Source organism: Acartia tonsa, chromosome 11 (genome assembly GCF_053477335.1).
Source record: "Acartia tonsa isolate MP-2025a chromosome 11, ASM5347733v1, whole genome shotgun sequence".
In the NCBI taxonomy this organism is placed as follows: Eukaryota; Metazoa; Arthropoda; class Copepoda; order Calanoida; family Acartiidae; genus Acartia; species Acartia tonsa.
The window spans coordinates 19,663,671-19,680,216 of record NC_137270.1 but is presented as its reverse complement, the minus strand read 5'-3'; the positions used below and the strand labels follow the sequence as shown (position 1 = coordinate 19,680,216).

The window sequence follows — 16,546 nt, the reverse complement described above, 5'->3', positions numbered from 1 at the left end:
TCCCCCATGTGCATAAATGGCTTCCTTATGTAAATCTGAGTTACCACAGTCAAGCAACTAGGCCTCTATCTCTTACGGTTCTCCAGATATAAGCACTTGAAACTACCCCCATCATTAAAAAATGACCCCATATTAATTTTTTGACCACCATGTGTGAGTTTAAACCCCTTGCTTCAATTTTAATATCATAGCATTGTTTGCTACCCCATCTGTGTTTTTCAACCAATCATCATGTTTGTTGACATCCAGAAAAATGTATATTATGTAGTTCAATAATCTGCCACTAGATGTTCCTATTTCAAACAAACTATTGTATTTTTTCTTCAATGGAGCCAAATTTTTATCTTAAAATATTAGGTAAAGTAAAGTATTAGAATATGTTGGTGATTTAGTATAAAAAAAGTCTTAAAAAATAAATAAAAAAAATAAATAGAGGCATTTTCAAATTTTATTCAAAATATAGGAAAATATAGAAGAGTGAAAGGCATAGCTTCACTACAGTGGAGTATGGTAGCTTATGCTACCCTAATATAAATTCTTTCGCGCGAGGCTCACTCGCAAACCCCTCCAGACTCTCCCCTCCCCCCTACCCAGATTTTATTTCCCCTTCTGCCAATCATTCCCCCATCTGTCAAATCAGACCCCACCTTCCAATCCTGGCCCCATGTTCCTTTTTAGACCCCATCCTTCATTTTTGTCCCCTGTTCAATAATTTATCCCTTCTCTGACATTATTTTGTTTCTCTTGGAGAGGTACAAAATATGAAGATGGGGATAAATTAACATGATGGGGACAAAATAATAAGATGGGGTAAAAATTTCATGATGCCGGGGGGGGGGGGTTTAATTTGATAGATGGCGGGGGGGGGGGTTTATTTTTTCAGATGGGGTAGAATCTCACTCCTCAACTGGGAACTTGCCATTTTTGGTTTAATTTTTTTTTTATTTTTGCAATTTTGAATAAATATTTAGTCTTTAAATAAAAATATTTACAATATATTTGACTAATTTTTGGGAGACATCACCGGATTGGGCTGATTACTCGGTGAAGGGGGTGGAGTAATCATCGGCTAGGAGGAGGGAGGAGTTATTTTACGCTTCCCCGTGAAAGGGGAAGTCAAAGAAATACTTTACAATTAAGCTAAAATTTTATATAGTTTTTAGCAAAAAACTAAGAATTATCGGTTATAGTAGCCAATAACTGGGAATGCTTAAAGTACAAAAGTGAAAGTGACTAACAATTGTGTAAAAACAAGCAGCTCCTCCTCATTGTTTTTAACTTTGCAAAGTAAAATCAAAATTATTTTGCTGTTTTTCTAGTTCAAGCTGAATTGTAGACTATATCGCTTTAATGGTTTGAGAGGTGGGGGTAATAGCAAAGAAATTTGTGGAAAGGGGAAAGGGGTATATGTTGTTAGTTAAGAGAAAGAGAGAATGAAAAAGGGGAGATAGAGCATAAAGAAAGAGAGAAGGAGAGAAAGAAAGAGAGAGGGAAATATAGAGAAATATATTCACAACAATGAACAAAACAGTATTTTGGAATATCTCTCTAAACAAAACATAAAGAAATTTATATATTTATTTGTTAAAGTGATAATAACCTAAATATATATTTTCATAGTGATATAATAAAGATATTTAAAAAGTTATATTTATTTTTAACATAAAAATGTAAAATTTTATAAATATATGTGAAAAATAAAAGTTTTATAAAAAGTGAAAAGAAAAGTTTTTGTTGCAAAAAATTTGTTGTGAAAAGGAAGGAAGAGTGTGTTTTTAATTATGTTATATATATAAATTTTTGATGATGTTTTCATTAAGTTTGGTATATATATAAAGGTAGTGATAAACAAAAATATATTTTTCATATTTTTAGATTTTTTTTGTAGATATTGTCAATTCGCTAATATACAATACATTTTTTCTATATCTACAATTTTTGAGGTGTTAGAATTTTCGGGAACCATACATCTTGGGAGGGTTGGGTTACTTTCTTTATAAAGTTGCATTTGTTTTTTATTTTACCTAAAATAGCTTTAAAATACCTAAAATCTAAAAGCCTAAACCACCCAGAGACCCCAAAAAGCTTCTATAAAAAAAGAACTCAATCGGTTCAGCTGTTATCGTAATCTTAGGTTACAGATAAAAAAACCTAACTACTTTATATAATAGAATGGTCCTACAACTCTGAAAATCTCGTTTTTTTTTTAATTTCAACAACATGAACATATAAAAAATAGAATATATTTATGTTGATAAGGTCTTATCAATTCTAATTAAACAAGGATGACAATATCCATAAACTAAAATCAAAATTATATGGTTAAACCAGGTATCCTAAGGGATAAGAAAATAGGGGATAAATTTATGTATATCCCCCCTATTAGGATAATCAAAATTACCCTATCAACAAATTGAAATTAATTAACTGCAAGAGTTTCAATTTCATTTTGTATTGAAATAATCCTATCCTAAAGTAGTAAAAGTATTTTTGTCTTAAGCTTAAGATCTCAATAACTAATGGATCAACTGGGTAAGCATCACATAGGTTCTGTGATGGGTTTAAGCTATTTTCTTGCCCCTCTATGTCCAATACAGAGTCTCCTAGATGCTGGGTAGCAGCTGTTTTATGATCGGAATGGTGTTTACTTTTCCGGGAAGCTTTGTATAAGATTTGGAGTACTTAAATACTATTATTCTGACATCCCCGACCACCGTTAGAGGCTAGGGGCACACAAACATTAGTAATTAGAGTAGCTGTTAAAATTCATGTTTTACATTTATAAATCACTTTGAAAACACATGGGGTAGTTTTTTAGTTTCCGTGTATTTTTGCCCAATTTATAAAGAATAATTATGTATAATTATATATGTATGGCCAAAATGTCATATTAGAATATCGTTATGTCGTTAATTTGTCAGCTATGACAACTTTTACTTAATGTCATATATTCGACATAAACCATTGAAATTCCATATGCTACCAGTTTTAAAAAAGGTTTATTATTGGTTTATTAACTAACCATGATGACAAAATCCAAAAAAAAAGCTCTAAAATTATAAAGAGGACAATGAACAATAACTTTTGTAGATTGCCAGAACATTAATTTGTAAGTCTAAACACAAATACACATAAACTAGTTGCAAAATTGTGTAAATACAGGATACCGTAAATTTTAGATGGACGTATAGCCTTTCTGGTTATGATTATAGAGTTGCTACTTTTCCTAAATCGTACCTAACTGTTATAGGAATCGATTGGATAATTCTAACTAGTCTAAATTATGGAAATGCATTAAATGTTATGGACGGACGCACGGACCGAACCGTAGAAAAAAATAGAAAAAAAATTAATTTATAACAATAAAGACGTACCAACGCATCAAGTCCATTATAAAGAAGGTAATAATTGGTCAAAAGTAACATCTCAAGAAGTTTTAGCTTTCTATCGATCTTCATTGGGAGCCAAGTAATTGTATTTTTTGGAAAAATTCATGTTTCCGTTAGCATTACCTACAACCCTATGGACCAAGTGAATTATAAATTTTGATGCTCATCATTCATATGGGGAATGTTTATAACATCTTGGATAGCAGCTGAGAAAATCACGTTTCCCCATATGCGCAACTGACAGATGAATATACCTATTGATTTCTAGAGTAGCTTCGCTACTAATGAATTTAAATTGTAAGTGTAAAATTATTGAGTAACTGCACTCCTATTCTAAAAAGTAGGACATCCAATTATGCACAGAAAAGTTAAGATATAAAATTAGACAAGATTTGCGGTGCTTTCCTTCAAATTGCCTATTGAGCAATGAACCCCCCCCCCCCTTACCCACATCCAACCTTGTTTTCCAAGAAAGGGTGGCTAGTTTTTCTTGATGCTTAACCCCTGTGAAAGGCTCTAATTCAATATACCCTAATCTAATCCTTATAATAAAGTAATAGGATGTTTGTGTGTGTGTGTCTGTTTGTACCGAAGGATCTCGATAACCGCTTAACTGTTATGATTTCCTTTTTTCGGGTAGCTTCTCACAGGTCCTTGGAATGTTTATAACTATTTTGGGGGAGGGTACCACCAACCTCCCCTGAGAAAACGCCCCTTGGAAAAAATTAAGCATCTCCATCTAGCGTAGCTGCTAGTATAACTTTAAAAATAAGGGGGAGGGGGGTTCTCTGCTAGACAAGTAACTTTAAAGGAAAAGCGCCAGACTTTGTAAATACTCAAATGTCACCTCGATATATTTCATAAATTTCAACAAGTCTGCTTGTAGTGTTGACACAAATTTTAAATTATTAAATTAATTGAAACTTAATCCCATAAAACTCTTAAAAAGTTTGTTATGATGTTTTTAAGCTTTTCTAAAGTAAGGAATGATTTTTTGTCTTAAAACTCTAAAAAGTTTTTATCTTTTTTTCTGTGTGTTGTTGGCAAGAAAGAAAATTCAATTTACTTTAATGTGACATAAAATTTGTAAGCATATATGTTAAACATTTCTGCTTATAAACAAAACTAGTTGCTGTGCCCCTAGCATGTAGAGGGGCCTAGTATTTGAAGTTTAAGGAATAGCATCCCAAGACTTGAATTTGAATTTAGAATAGGCTTAAACCGTCACAAGGCCTTTGTGAATCTTACCTAAAAATTGTTTCTTAATTGATTTATCAGGGATCTAAAGTGATAAGACAATGGCTGATAAATCGATGTACATTTCCAATGATAATACACAAAATTACCCCTTCTTTATATTAAAATTAGTGGTTGAAACATATTGACACTGAACTAAATGAACCAACCAATCAAAATCCAATGAAAATCCCAAAAGTTGTTAAGCCAACGAATAAGAAAAGACTTTGGGGACTACTGTAATAATCAGCCCAATGTCCCCTCCCTTCCTGTTGATTTATAATAGTTCCCTAGTCTAAAATTCATAAGTTAAGCTTTTATGTTTGTAAAATGCAATGAATTTGGATCTAGTGCAGTTCACGGTAAAATGTTCCTGGTAACGATTATCTTTCAAAATCCATGAACTTTAAAGGCTGCTAGCTGCTAAACGGCTGAACGTACAAGTCATGACCGTACATCGTGTGAAGCCCCATAAGAAGGCCTATAAATGATCTGGAATATCCAAGATCGAATGATGCACAGAAAAAGTTTTACTGAAAAAAAACGTGTAAGGCCTCTTCGCGCATTTATGTGCATAGATGTTTTTAGATAATCGTTACCTGCACTAGATCCATGAGTTTTATTTGAGTCTAAATATTGGAATTTGGCAATACGTTATTTTGAATTGTCCAATTTTATTGTTGGATTTACAATTTATGGTAGAGATAGTACAGTCAGTATATTTTATGTAGGTAGTGAGTAAATGGTTCGAAATATTGTACAGTATTAAAGCTTGGTTTAAACATTGAAATTTTGATGTAAGTAAAAAAATTTAAAAGCTTTACATAGGTGAGATTTTCTGAGTTTTGGAATCAAAATTCACTAGAGCTTTTCTTTGAGTTGTGCAGGTTTGGAGGGGGGGGGGGGGTATTTACACCCCCATTTACCCCTAATATACACCACCTTGAAAATAAGGGCATTAATAAATAAATTTGCGTGCTTCGCGCGAAAATTACTAATACATTTCAAAAAGCTTTGACATTTATCTTTATTTTTGTTCACAACCGTATATCTGTCTCAATAAATCACTCTATATAAGTACTAGCTGCTGGGCTCCTAGCCTCTAGGAGCTTTGTTTTTTTTAAGTGTAGGAAAAACAGAAAAATTGCATAACACCAAACAAAGACTTACATCTAAAAATAAAATGCCTTTAACCACCCTAAAATAGAGAACCTTCATTACAGTCAAAAAAAAGTATATAAAGGATATCTATGCAAACTTTAAGGCCTACCCCACCCCCACCCCCTAAAACCCTCTAGAGAGTTTGTTTCAGAGGGGTGTAAAAAGTCGCACACCATGCTGGTAAAACCCTGTGCGCGCCACTGCTTTGTTCTGTACAAAAGTGTGACCATTTACCATCTACTCTTTCAAATATCTTAAAGGTAGGTATATCAAAACAAAAGATCATGCAATTCTAAATTTACTTAAATAAACAATCACTTACGGACAAAGTCCTTTTATTAATAGTCTCACAGATATTTTAAAAGCTAAGCTTTTCTATAATTAGGGTAGGCCCCTCCGTATGTACATGCGGGATGTTTAGCTCTTTTCGTTAATTTACTTACAATTTTGTTTAGACTTGTCCATTTATATTCTGCTTATTGAGTTCTGATATCCAACAAGTGTAAAGTTTCTTTTGTCCTACCGTTATAGAGCTTCGCTTTTATGGATGTTGTCATCCTTGTTAATGTTGAAAATTGGGTAAATAAATAAATAGCTCATATCAATAGACAATGGAAGATATTCTAATATCCTATCTATAATACAAAGTAGAACGATGTCTATCTATCTGTTTGTCTGTCTGTCTGCTAACCGCTGAACTGATCAGGTTCTCCTTTACAGCAGGGTACCGGAGCCGTATAATTTTGATGCGGCTCCGGCTCCGGCTCCGGCTCCGCGGAGCCGTATTTGGAAATACGGCTCCCGGCTCCGGCTCCGGCTCCGGCTCCTACCTTAAAACTAATATATTAATTTTTTTTTATTATTGAATTTGATAAAATAAAATAAATAATATAAAATATTTTGCTTTTATTTGATTAAAGCTATATAAAAGTAGAAGGATGTGTGTCTATTTGTTAAGTAACAATAGTTTTTCAGTTTATTATATGCAAATAGACCGTTGCCAAATTATAATATTACTTTAAAAAATCATTTTTAGCTAGTCCGGAGCCGGAGCCGTTTTTAACGAAAAATACGGCTCCGGATCCGGCTCCGGCTCCACCAAAAATGTTGCTGCTCCCAGCTCCCGGCTCCGGCTCCGGCTCCAGAACACTGCTTTACAGGGTAGCTTCTCATAGGTCCTGGGAAGGTTTATAACTATTTTCTTGGTGGATGGGATACCCCCACTCCCCCAAAAAATAAAAAATCCACCCCCCCCCAACTTTTTTTTTCTTTTTAAAACTAAAATTAAAATATTGGGGTCGACTACCCCCCCCCCCCAAAAAAAAAAAAAATATTTTTTTTCTGAATTTTTCTTTTAAATCTAAAATAACAAAAATTGGGTTTGTCAAACCTCTTGGGGCAAAGCCCCTAGAGGCTAGGGGCAAAGCTGCTAGTTATAAAAAAGTAACAAGATGTTTGTCTATTTATGTGCATGCCGTGAATCTTGCTAACCACTGAACCGCTCCCTTACAATGTATCTTCTCACAGGTCCTACGAATTTGTATAACTATATTTGGGAGGGTACGAACACCCTTAAAAAACGACCCCCTTCAAAATTTTGTTACACTTAATTGAAACTGTAGGTGTTCGACTTCACCCCCCCTCAGGGGACTTCAGAGGCGTAACCGCCAGTATATAAAGTAGTGAGGACTGGTGTTGTCTTTTTCCCCTATATTCCTTTTGGCGCTTTGTAAATTTTACTGAACAAATGAATTGCGTTTTTAGACAGAATTTTTTTTCGCATTTTATATAAAAATACATATATACAGTTTTATGCAATATTAAAAAACTTCAATAACAGACATAAAATTTACATATTGTAGGTATGTAAAAATGTTTTTGAACATTTTATTCAACAGAAGAAAAAATAAAAATAGAGGCTAGGGGCGAAGCCGCTAGTATACTATAATTGGACTTACAGTTTAAATGAATAAAGTTATGCTATGCACTTCTATTAAATGTTTTCATCCTTGTTAGAAGTAAAGAACCAGGCAGGGAGGGGACATTGGGCTGTTTATTACACAAGTCTCTAGATTCTTATATTAGCATTTTTTATTATTCGTTGGCTTAAGAACCTTGGGAACTTTGATTGAATTTTGAAAGATTGGTTCATTTAGTTGAGTCTCAAACGTTACAACCACTAGTTATAATATACTTCAGGGATAATTTTGTGTATCATCATTTGGGATAAACATGATTTTATCGGCCATTGTCCTATCCCTTTAGATCTCTGGTAAAGGACGCTTGAGGTGGAATATGTTAAAATTCAAATTTCTCCCCTTCATTGATATTATTCAGTTTCTAGAAAACTACTGAGAACTTTTGTAAAATCATAGTTAACGACAAGAATGAAAACATCTATAAAAGCGAAGCTCATTATGAATCAGAGGTACAAACGAACATTATTTGATATCTACTTCAGCTAGATGTTATCATATAAAAAAAGTTTGGTTTATTAGTCTAATAATATTATATTTCGATCTGGAATTGAATATATATAGTTCATGTGGAAATAGGTATGCAGTTATGAAGATATATTATATTATGTGAAAGCCGTGAATTTAAGAAGGATTTTTTCTAACGTCTGATTTGTTTACCAATGATTCCAAAAATAGCAATTTAAAAAATAGTGGATAAAAGACTATACCTCAATATTCAATAATCTTTGTTATTTTCTCTAGTCTATTTAGTTGTTTAAACAATTTTGAATGGATACTTTTTTTTCACACACAGACACCCGTAGCTAACCTCATTCTAATTCTTTTCATTTTTCAGACATATAAAATGTGCAGAATAAAATGCTATTGAGATTTTTGTGATTATCTAAAAAGAGTATTTAAAAGTGAAATATTAAAAATTATATTAGTGCTAATTTGTGTTAAAAAGTGCTAAATAAAATCCTCCTATCAATCAATCACTAAAAAGCGCGCGAAAAATATCCAAGATGGTTGCCGACTGTGGGGCGACATGTGCCAAATATATTCTTTGCGTGTTCAACTTCTTATTTTTTGTAAGTATCAAAACTTTTTAGTCCCAAAAGTTTTATATAAATTTTCTTATTCGTTGGCCTAACAACTTTGGGGACTTTTATTAAAGGGATAGTTTCACGAAGTGCATTTAAAAAAAAAATAGTGAACTGTAAGTTTTTCTATTTTAGATAACGTAGTAGTGCATAATTTAAAGTTATTGATTAAAATTTAAAGATTTGACCAGGGTTTTTCCATAAAAAATGAGTTTTTCATTTTTATTTTCAACTTCGTTGCATGTTATATATGGCAAAAACTTTTTTGTCATAAATACAACTTCAGAAAGCATTTACTAGTTAAAAGAACTTCAAACTTTTTATAAAACAAAATACACATAACAACAAAGAATGACCAATAAAATATTTAATATAGTACTTAGAGTAGTGATCTTTTTATATGTCTTAGTAGAATATATTAGGCATTGGATAGATATGATTGTAATAAAGAATTTTAACATTGACCTGACCGAAATTTTTTTATTTGACAATATCTAAAAAAGTTTGTGATTTGCAACATAAATTACATGAGAATGGTCTTTTTATATGTATATATATATGTTGTATGGTTAGTTGGTATTTCCGCGTGAGAAAATGTGTATATTGTAAGTAAACCGGACGGTTTTCTTTATTTTTTAAAAAGATTCTATTAGAAAACCTGTACTATAATGAACCGGACGTTATTTTTTATGTTTTTTTAAGTAACTTGTCTGAAGGGGAACCCCTGTTCAATTTTTTTTTAACTCTTGTGAAATATGTGAAAAAAGATTCTCTAAAATTGGTGTTTTGGCTATACATATTTGGTAAAAAATAGACCATTCTCATGTAATTTATGTGGCAAATCACTTTAACTTTTTTAGATATTGTCAAATAAAAAAAGTTTGGTCTGGTCAATGTTAAAAATTCTTTAACATATAATCATATCTATCCAATGCCTAATATAAAAGTTCACTACTCTAAGTACCTTAACTCATTAAATACACTTCATAGAACTATCCCTTTTGATTGATTAGATTATTTAGTTGAGTGAGTCTAAACGTTTCAACCACTAATTTTAATCTACAGACGGTATAATTTTGTGTATAATTTGGGATTTACATCAACTAGTCGGCCATTGTCTTATCCCTTTAGATCCCTGAATAAAAAATAAAAATACTTCATAGAGTAGCTACGCGCCCATCCAAGATAATTTAAACGTCAAGTTTTGACAGACAGTCGCTTTTCTTAAGGTTTTAATTTAATTGAAATTTTCTCTATCAGAATTAAAAAATTGTTGATTTAAAATCTGATGTTTTCTTAATGAAGGATGAATTAAGGGGGGGGGGCGTAATGACATAAGCTCTTAAACCGTGAGCAAAATGGTCTAAATATTGAGCTAGACCCTTCAAACTTGGTATATAAGCTTAGTCCTATAGGTATTACATCTAAATGGCAAAAAAATCCAAAAATTTTTATTTTTAGGTTAGGTTAGGTAAGAAAAACCCTGCGGAAATGGGGTTTTAGGCTTTTTTTGGTCTATTTTGATGTGGAAACTTGCCTTAAATTGTTTTTTCTTAGGGTTTTAACTTAAATACACTGTATCTATTCATATGGACATTATTTAAGATGATTCAGCAAGTCGGGGACCGACCCTAGGGGGCTAGGTGGGTGGCCCGCAGGGGTTAAGTTAATTTTTCCCAATATATTTGTTGTGATACATCAAATTATAGGTTTTTTAGGTCAAGGAACTCAAATTCAGAGCTAAAATAAGCATTAGACTAATCTGAAGCTAGCCCCAGCGGGCTAGGTTGGTGGCCCGCAGGGGTTAAGTGCATTTTTTCTAATATATATCTTGTTATATATCAAACTATAGGTTTTTTAGGTCAAGAAACTCAAATTCTGAGCGTTAATTAGCATTAGACTGACCTGAAGCTAACCCCCCCGGGCTAGGTTGGTTTTCTGCAGGGCTTAAGAGCATTTACCTAACCTAACCTAGAAACTTACTTATATTTTTACAGGTTTTTTTCTTGAATAAACTGTGTCTGTTAATGAGGACTTTATTTAAGATGATCCAGCAAGTCGGGGACCGACCCCAGCGGGCTAGGTGGGTGGCCCGCAGGGGTTAAGTGCATTTTTCCCAATATATCTGTTGCGATACATCAAATTGTAAGTTTTTTAGGTCAGTTAACTCAAATTCAGAGCTAGAATTAGCATAAGACAAATCTGAAACTAGCCCCAGCGGGCTAGGTTGGTGGCCCGCAGGGGTTAAATGCATTATTTCCAATATAGATCTTGTTATATATCAAAATAAAGGTTTTTAAGGTCAAGAAACTCAAATTCAGAGCTAAAATTGGCATAAGACTTACCTGAAGCTAACCCCTGCGGGCTAGGTAGATTTTCCACAGGGCTTATGTGCATTTTACCTAACCTAACCTAGAAACTTACTTATTCTTTTGGTTTTTTCCTTAAATAAACTGTGTCTATTAATGAGGACATTATTTTAGATAATCCAGCAAGTTGGGGACCGACCACAGCGGGCTAGGTGGGTGGCCCACAGGGGTGTAGTGCATTTTTTCTAAAGTATGTGTTGTCATACATTTAATTATAGGTTTTTTATGTCAAGAAACTCAAATTCAGAGCTATTTTAAGCATTAGACTGACCTAAGGCTAACCCCCGCGGATTAGGTGGGTGGCCTGCAGGGGTAAATTTTCCAAATTATGTGTTGTTATACATCAAACTATAGGTTTTTTAAGTCAATTTGGAGCTAAAAAAAAACACAATAGCAACCTGATGCTAGTTTTTTCGTGGTATGTGGTATACATTCAATTAAAAAATTGTATCCTATTAGCATATTAAATTCTTCCACCGCTAACATTGTACTATCAAAATTGAAATTCTTTCAAATATATGCCATATAAATGTAGTTTAACCAATTAACCAGGAAAAATATGCAGTTCACTAAATTAAGTTCAAATGCATTTCGTGAAACTACCCCTTTGAATTTCTGGACCTAAAAAACCTATAATTTTATGTATGACAACTAAAAATGCACTTAACCCCTGCGGGCCACGCACCTAGCCTGCTGGGGTCTTAAATCTTAAATAATGTTCTAATAAATAGATATATAAATACAAACAGTTTATTCCAGAAAAAACCCATAAATAAACAAGTAAGTTCTAGGTTAGGTTAGGTAAAATGCACTTAAGACTTGCAGACAACCCACCTAGCCCGTTGGGGCTAGCTTCAGATTAGTCTGATGCTTTTATTAGCTGTAAATTTGAGTTTCTTGACCTTAAAAACCTATAGTTGGATGTATGACAACACATACTTTTAAAAAAATGCATTTAACCCCTGAGGGACACCCACCTACCCCGCTGGGGTCGGTCTTCGACTTGCTGGATCATCTGAAATAAGGTCCTTATGAATGGACAGTTTATTTGAAAAAAAACCTAAAAAAAAATATTAAATGTAAGTTTCTAGGTTAGGTTAGGTAAAATGCAGTTAAGCCCTGTGGCCTACCTATCTAGCCCGCTGGGGTTAGCTTCAGATTAGTCTAATGCTTATTTCAGCTCTGAATTTGAGTTCTTTGACCTAAAAAACATATAATTGGATTTATCTCAACATATATATTGGGGAAAATGCACTTAACCCCTGCAGGCCACCCACCTAGCCCGCTGGGGTCGGTCTTCGACTTGCTGAATCATCTGAAATAAGGTTCTCATGAATGGACAGTTTATTCTAGAAAAAAAACCTAAAAAATAATAAATGTAAGTTTCTAGGTTAGCTTAGGTTAAATGCACTTACGCCCTGTGGGCAACCCAGCTAGCCCGCTGGGGTTAGCTTCAGATTATTCTAATGCTTATTTTAGCTCTGAATTTGAGTTCTTTAACCTAAAAAACATATCATTTGATGTATCACATCATATATATTGGGGAAAATGCACTTAACCCCTGCGGGCCACCCACCTAGCCCGCTGGGGTCGGTCCCCGACTTGCTGGATCATCTTAAATAAAGTCTTCATTAATAGACACAGTTTATTCAAGAAAAAAACCTGTAAAAATATAAGTAAGTTTCTAGGTTAGGTTAGGTAAATGCTCTTAAGCCCTGCAGAAAACCAACCTAGCCCGGGGGGGTTAGCTTCAGGTCAGTCTAATGCTAATTTTCGCTCAGAATTTGAGTTTCTTGACCTAAAAAACCTATAGTTTGATATATAACAAGATATATATTAGAAAATGCACTTAAACCCTGCGGGTCACCAACCTAGCCCGCTGGGGCTAGCTTCAGATTAGTCTAATGCTTATTTTAGCTCTGAATTTGAGTTCCTTGACCTAAAAAACCTATAATTTGATGTATCACAACAAATATATTGGGAAAAATGAACTTAACCCCTGCGGGCCACCCACCTAGCCCCCTGTGGTCGGTCCCTGACTTGCTGAATCATCTTAAATAATATCCATATGAATAGATACAGTGTATTTAAGTTAAAACCCTAAGAAAAAACAATTTAAGGCAAGTTTCCACATCAAAAAAGACCATAAAAAGCCTAAAAACCCCATTTCCGCAGGGTTTTTCTTACCTAACCTAACCTAAAAATAAAAATTTTTGGATTTTTTTTGCCATTTAGATGTAATACCTATAGGACTAGGCTTATATACCAAGTTTGAAGGGTCTAGCTCAATATTTAGACCATTTTGCTCACGGTTTAAGAGCTTATGTCATTACGCCCCCCCCCCTTTATGTCAAACGAAACTATATGTACTTATGTACATGTAGATAAAAATAATGGTGCAAAAGTTTGTACACTTTTTTTCTGCACAGAAAAATACAAATCTACAAAGAAAAATGTTTACAACCCCGCTAAGAAAATGAATTTTTTTTTAGGACTAAAATTTAATTAAATTGTTTAAATTATAGGCTTCTTTTGGATTTAAATGTTGTTGCTTTAGACAATTAAACAAAAAAACCTAATTAGAAATAAAGAAGTTAGATGCTAATAGATATCTCTTTCAACCCCCTAAATATCTTAGAAACAAGGACGACAACATCCATAAGTAGCGAAGCACAAAAAAATCTTAAAATGGACAAATGGGACAAAGTGATTAAGTTCTAAGAGAGAGAATATGCAAAACTCAAAAAAAAACACCGACAGACAAACGGACAATGCAATAAATAGATTAAGTAATAAGTATGTTATAGGAATCTTCTTTAGAAAATTCATCTGCCGAGAAAATCACATTTCCCCCATAGCGTTACGGACTGTCTGACTGACGGACGGACAGACAAAGTGAATTATAGAGTAGCTTTGCTACTAAAAAATTCCCTAAAGAGTTAGGTATTCCCTACATAACTCACTTTTTCTCTCTATTAAATTATTCGTTGAAATATTCCCCCTGTCTTACGATTTACAAGAATCATATACATAGAAAGGGTTTTTGTCTGAAGCTAAAGATCTCAGAAAATGCTGGTTAGAATTGATTTTACTTTTCAGAGAAGCTTAATGAATATATAAGGGTTGGTTTTAGGCTATTTTATTGACCTCCTCCCCTCCCCCATTCCCATTCTATCCCCAATTTATGATGAATTTTTCCTGAAAAGATGGGTTTTTCTCAATCTAGTAATGAAATTTCACTAAAAATCCACCCCTATACTTATTTATGTGTTAAATTGATATGTAATAGCTTAGCAAAACAATTTCTAGGAGCGTAGGTATTTAATAAATAGGGCATGTATGTCCGTCCGTCCGCCCGACTGACTTAAGATTATAATAATCTTCCAACTAACTTTCTTATTAAACATACAAAAATAAATCCAAAATGAATTTATTTGTTATTACTAGGATCTTACACAAGATTATCATGTACTCTAATAAAGTGAAACTTGTAGCTGGCACAAATAGCGACCCCCACACCCCATCCCCATCTACGTTAAATACTGGCAACCTAAATTGACGAATATTGTTCACCTGTCATAATATTCACGCCTATTCTACTCTAGTCTACATCCTTTCACATAAAGTTAAATTCCTTATATAGCTGGGCTACTTATTGAACTAATTGTCCTTGTTTAAATTTACACTGCACAGGTGCGTACTTAGCACTGCAATAAAAACTTATTTATATTCCATTTAGAATTTAATTTAATATATTATGGATAAAAATTATATTAAAAATCATCGGAAAAGTGTACTACAATGTCCATACATGTAGGGGGGAAGTTGACCCCATACCCCTTATTTAAATTTTAGTTTAATAATACAAGATTAAAATATTAGGGTTTTTTTCTAGTGGTGATTTCTCTTGGGAGGTGGTGGTACCCTCCCATAAAATCTTTATAAATATTCCCAGGATCTATGAGATGCTTCGTTGTAAGAGATATCCATATCAGTACAGCGTTTAGCGAGATGCTTCAGTACACACAGACAAACAGAAATACATCCTGCTACTTTTATACAAGAATAAATCCTTCTTTGTCCGTGCATGTTGATATGAAAGTAAAAGAATAGAGGGTACATGAGCTATATGCAACTCTGTTTACAGGGTAGCGACCCTATTCTGATTTTGTATTGGGTCTTTGAAATCCGCTAATAGCGTCGGAAATATAAACAAAGCCAAGTCTCTACGAAAGAATAAAAAGCAATTTGCTAGTAGACGGAACTGGTCTTTGTTTGGATTATACATCTATACTTATACATTTATTATGTTGACTTAACTCTCCATGCAAATGGGTAAAGTTTTATTTCTGTTTACTTTATGCTAAATAAAAACATAAGTTGTTCGTTAAAAACTACAAAAGTTAGGTGGGAAGTTAGCATGGGATATAAAGGGATGAGACAATGGCCGTTAAAATAATACACAATGTTACCCTTTATGTAGATTACAATTAATGGTTGGAACAGTTGGACATTTAAACAATCAAAATTCAATAAAAGTCTCCAAATTTGTTATGCCAACGAATAAGAAAACGTTATTATAAAACTCTGGAGACCAATCAAATAAACAGCCCAATGTCTCCTCCCTCCCGAGAAGTAAGCAATTAACTAGAATATGGACAATTATAACTTTTAAAAAACTGATAGATAAACAAAAAATAAAGTGTTCTACAGTAAAAATATAGAAATTGTTAGATAAGGAATTTTGCACCTAACATTTATGTGAAATGCTGTACTTCTCATTTTGTTGAAACTTTCCTGTAGTCATAATCATTTATTTACCCAAGCCAAGGAAGAAAATCCCATATGTTTAATTAAAATTGATTACTGTAATATTTCAGCGCGAAGCATAATAATTTTACCCAGTATCACAATATTAGAGCAGTAGGATGTACCTACAAGTGTCTATTTTAGCTTAGAATTTTTACAGCTCTAAAAATTAAATGTTTGACACATCAAAATCTTAATTAAAACGAGACGAGATAAAAATGGTCATATAATATGTAAATATTGCAGCGCCCTTAGCATCTTGGGGTAGTAAAAAGCATTAAATAGCCTTAAACCATCCCAATTCTCAAGAGTTAAATCTGAAAATAAAATAGCTTTAAACAATCCCGGGACATATGTGAAGCTCACCTTAAATGAAGAACACAATCTTTTCAGTAGTTATAGAATTTTAAATCTTTATACAAAAGAACCTTATCCTATCCTATTATATAAAGTAGTAAGCGTTTTTTGTCTGTCTCGAATGATCTCGCTAACCGCTGAACCGATCGGGTTCTCCTTTACAG

General features: G+C 33.3%; 1 protein-coding gene across 2 annotated transcripts in view; it reads left to right on the top strand.

Moving 5' to 3' along the window:
- Positions 1–8,607: 8,607 nt before the first annotated feature.
- The window catches only part of Tsp66E (Tetraspanin 66E), a 48,066-nt gene continuing 40,127 nt past the window's right edge, over positions 8,608–16,546 (top strand). The window contains exon 1 of one of the 2 annotated variants that reach the window (XM_080175617.1): positions 8,608–8,835. In XM_080175617.1, the coding sequence (XP_080031743.1) occupies positions 8,770–8,835 (66 nt within the window). In that variant the 5' untranslated portion in view covers positions 8,608–8,769. The remainder of the gene's footprint in view (positions 8,836–16,546) is intronic. The other variant, XM_080175618.1, reaches the window with a different exon arrangement.